Source organism: Botrytis deweyae (assembly GCF_014898535.1).
Source record: "Botrytis deweyae strain B1 chromosome Unknown BDEW_044, whole genome shotgun sequence".
Classification (NCBI taxonomy): Eukaryota; Fungi; Ascomycota; class Leotiomycetes; order Helotiales; family Sclerotiniaceae; genus Botrytis; species Botrytis deweyae.
The window spans coordinates 170366-174606 of record NW_024066251.1 but is presented as its reverse complement, the minus strand read 5'-3'; the positions used below and the strand labels follow the sequence as shown (position 1 = coordinate 174606).

The 4241-nt window shown below is 43.6% G+C and overlaps 2 protein-coding genes across 2 annotated transcripts; both read right to left on the bottom strand.

The window, feature by feature from the left end:
• Positions 1-307: 307 nt before the first annotated feature.
• Positions 308-661, bottom strand: EAE98_011109 (uncharacterized protein; the record flags this gene model as incomplete). Its single annotated transcript, XM_038958731.1, has 1 exon — positions 308-661. One exon carries the CDS (start codon positions 659-661, stop codon positions 308-310), a length of 354 nt encoding a protein of 117 aa, XP_038804922.1.
• A 543-nt stretch (positions 662-1204) lies between these two features.
• On the bottom strand, positions 1205-2765 carry EAE98_011108 (uncharacterized protein). Its single transcript, XM_038958730.1, has 3 exons — positions 2390-2765; positions 2160-2265; positions 1205-2057 (listed from the first exon to the last, which is right to left on the bottom strand). The coding sequence occupies exons 1-3, from the start codon at positions 2720-2722 to the stop codon at positions 1471-1473; spliced, it is 1026 nt and encodes a 341-aa protein (XP_038804921.1). The 5' UTR covers positions 2723-2765; the 3' UTR covers positions 1205-1470.
• Positions 2766-4241: the final 1476 nt, after the last annotated feature.

The following is a 4241-nucleotide window of genomic DNA, read 5'->3' as shown; positions in this document are numbered from 1 at the left end:
GCTCGCGCCCAAGCTTCCGGTAAGTCTCGACCCATCGAACTATATCATGATCTGTGAGGTTTTGACCGGTTTCAAATCGCACGGAATACCGTTCCAGTTTTGGGGAATCTAAGCGTAAGCGACTTAGGAATATGCTTTGATCGGTCGAAGTATGGTCGAGAGACAGACGTTTAACATGTTCAAACATGTGTCTGAAATTATGCATCCAGGGAACTTCGGTTCTGAGCATGGTGTAAAGTTGTGTGCTGACATGCAAAGTGTCAATCTCAGCACTGAAGCATGATTCTGGGAGCCGAAAGTATGGTTTCTACGTGAGGATCACTTCTTCGCTAGGTATCAATGATTTTGAGATCAGGACTTTGGAGGTTAGAAGCAATTCTCTCAATTTCAAGGTAACGTGAAACTGAGCAGGGCTGTCGCTCACGATAATGGTTTTGAGGAATTTGTCGTGATGACACCCAAGACGAATCATCCGAGGCTCCAGTTCAACAGTCATTTCGAGAATGGATAGCATGATTTCGACAGGTAAAGAAATCTTTTGGTTTGATGATCTGAGTTTCTCAGTGGGTGATTTGATGAGGTCAACTGGAGAGTATCTTATCGTAAGTTGGGCAGTGGGAGCAGCAGACAGCTCTGTGACGTCGGGGTTTTCGTTCGTCATGATGAGAGTGTATGGATGACACGTTGATGTAGCCGCGAATAATTGATTGTGAGAATACAAAGGAACGAAGTCATTACCTTATATCACACTATGTCAATCGGGATCTGGAACATCTGTGCTGACAAAGGTAAGGATCTAAGGGAGCCCAAATGTCGAGGAGTATGATCACTAGCATATAGTTATTGATATTACTTAATTCGGCCGCACTATGCTACTGCTAAGTAACTTGTGATGAACAATTGAGTGCCAAGTTGGGGAGAGGTGTATTCCGCGCCAATTTCGAACAACCGACCAATTGATCGGCTGGTATGGAGATATGTTGAAAGTCTTGATACTAACCTTTTAGCCTTCATCGATTTCGACTCGTCGTGGCCATTGTTTTAGCTTATGACTCCCGAAAGAGGAATGAATCGTCTTTGAAATATATGTCATGGGTGGGGAGATTGTACATTAGAACCGAAGTCTAAAAGACGACAGAATCTTTCTCACATAATGTTAAATAACATGACAGATATAACTGAGAGTAGTAACGCTCGTTACGCTCCAGAATAAGCTTTAAATTTTCATTATAATTTCTCTTCCTTTTGCTAGCTAATCCATTTTCATCACGAAATCCCAAACTCCTTCGCTCCATACCTACACTACAATAGTAACCCAGCTGATAAAAAGAAAATATTTTGTACATTTTTGCTCCAAATCCCTCTCATCTCTCCATCAACCTTTGGCAAAATCTCGGCCTCCTGTCGGTGCTTAAATTCCTCCCGATTGCTGCAATAATTTGGAGACTTAACTTCATCTCAACCTCATTCTCAACGTCTTCCCCTTCCACCTCCACCTCGAACTCGACTTGGACTTCGACTTCGATCATCATAGCTACTATAGCTACTATAACTAGGACTTCTCTTTCTTCTCCCATCCCTGCTTCCATCTCTATCCCTGCCACCTCTACCTCCGCGACCTCCAAAACTATCTCTCCTATCTCTCCCTCTGTCTCTCCTTGGGGATCTTGACCGTGATCGGCTACTTAGACTTCGACTTCTCGTCCTATGTCTTCTGGGGCTTCTTGACCTCTCACGGTTTCTCTCGCCAGGTCTATAAGTATCACCTCCTCTGTCTCTTTCCCTGTCCATCATTCTTCCGCCTCCCCCCATTCCACCCCCAGCACCCCTAGATTCAAAGCCGCCACGAGAACTCCTACTACCAATTGGAATTCTAGGATCAATGTTTACTCCCCGACGGGCCATGGGTGGTTGTGGACTAAATTTGCGGCGAGGTAAGACGATTGATACATTTATAACGGCGCCATCGAGTTGTGATTCATGCATATGAGCTATCGCAGATTCGGCGGATGAAGAAGAAACGTAAAGAATATAAGCTGTACCACGGTTGGTATTGACTTTCCAAAAATGTTAGCCGTCATATTCGTTGTAATTTATACATTAGGATGGTAGAGTATGAAGATGAGATGATATGCAGAGAATGTTAATGTGCAACTTACAATTTCTGTTCATTGGCACATCTAGATCTTTGATTTCGCCAAAACTTCCAAATATTTCACGAAGATGATCTTCGGTAACATTTTTTGTAAGTTTCTCAATCACAACCTGCAAACAGAATTGATTGTTAGTATTTGCATATCAAACTCCAATTACCAAAAAAAAAAAAAAAGTAATGCTTGAAATATCTCCATTCTCGAGAGAAGAAGAAAATAAAAGCGAGCAAACAAACCTTGGTACTCCGCGGGGCAGCTACAGATCCAGCACTCTCACTTCTCCCTCGACTTCTACTTCGAGTTCTACTCCGACCCCTAGGACTTAAACTTCTTCCTCGACTTTCACTCCTATATCTTGCGCCTCCACTTCTACCAGCACCAACTGCGCTCACCAAGCTACGACTCCTACTTCTACCCCCAGATCTAGATCGAGAACGAGGTGAAATTGAACGGCGTGGAGAACGGCTGCGCGACCGAGTATAGCGTGATGCGCTGGAATCTGGGGTTCGTGAACGGGAACGTACACGGGAGCGACCACGGGGGACGGGTGAGGGGGTTGGTGAGGGCATTGTTGATGGGTTGTAATTTTATAGCTGAAAGGAGGGGGAAAGCTTGATGGATTGATTGCGATGGGGAGTCGCGTCTGGGGAATTATTTTGCGCGAGGCTGGGCCGTGCACTTGCGGATCAGAATTAAGAGATTGAGGAGACAGGGAGAGTAAGGCATTAGTGCCTGAGGATTTTATAATTATTCGAGGTGTGTTTGGTCTGGTCACAAGTTAAGCTTCCATTTTCATTCTCGAGGTTATGATCTTCCTGTGCCATTCAAGTCGCCTGGTCCGGGTATGTTTGAATTCGTCGTTTTCATCTCTTCTCTGATACTTCAGATATTTTGGCTATCTTGTCGCTACTCATATACAATGATGACTCTAGCTTTGGTCTGAAGATCTGTGGTCCAAGTTACTTTAGCAGGCTTTGAGGATTGGTATCCCAAGGTTACTGTCTCCTGAAATTACCTTGCCCTCTTAGACGAGGGTTCAAGACCTATGATGATCATCTTTGATCCGGTATCATTAGTAGGCGGCCTCGACTCAGTCCAAGGGCTTTATCATTGAAGCAAGTGGCAATGCAGCCTTTCTCCTTATTGTTCATGTTTTGGTTCTGGCAAGTACGAGAGGCTTAGGAAGCTACATTGCCTGTTGGATGAAATTTGACAATCTGTCAATAATTGGCCCCTCTAATCTCCAACCTATCCTCTAGTCATTAGATGGCCTGGAAATATGCGTAGATTCTTACCAGATTAAATATTAAATCAGGATATGTCGGGCGATTTAGAACGCCACAGCCTTTCCTTTCTTCCCGTTAGCTTTCTATGCCATTGTCCATTCTAGCTTCCATGGACAGCAGCGAAGCATGCGAACCTCATCAATTTCTCCGAAAAATGTAGAATTTCTTCACGCGACAACACAAGAGATCTTTTATCCGAAGGCGCTATGATTCGAAATAGTAATTACAATGTATTAAAGCAAGGTTTCCACCTCATAACTAGCAGTCTCTCAAGTGCCATTCCAAACCTCCAGCATCTTTCTTTATTCACAATTCTCTACAAATTTACTTCAACTTCATCTCAAACACTCCAGATGAGAATCCATTAACTTTCGAAATCCTTGTTGCATGTTTTGCAAAATCCCGTGTACTTCGTCTAGAAGCCTGCTTCGTCTTTCTAGAGCCAATTGAATATCGATTCTGAAACTATCGATACCTAAAACACTACAAAAAGGTTTTCACCAATGTCTTTTGCATGACTTAAACGCCAACTCTTCTAAGTGGCCGACCAAGTAAGGAGCATTGCCTTTTATTTATAGGCATCTAACCCACTCAGAGGCCGAATCAGGGTCACGCTAACGACTACACACCATGCCAGCTGCTGTCCAAAGATTTCAGATATGCAACAAAACGATCTCACTTCATCCATCCACCCCTTTATGCGATAGAGTTTACCCAAACAACTTCAGATGACAATCCCCTAACTTTTCATAAGTTTCGTTGCACATCTGAGAAATCTCACTCCTCGCTAGTAAAGCCAGGA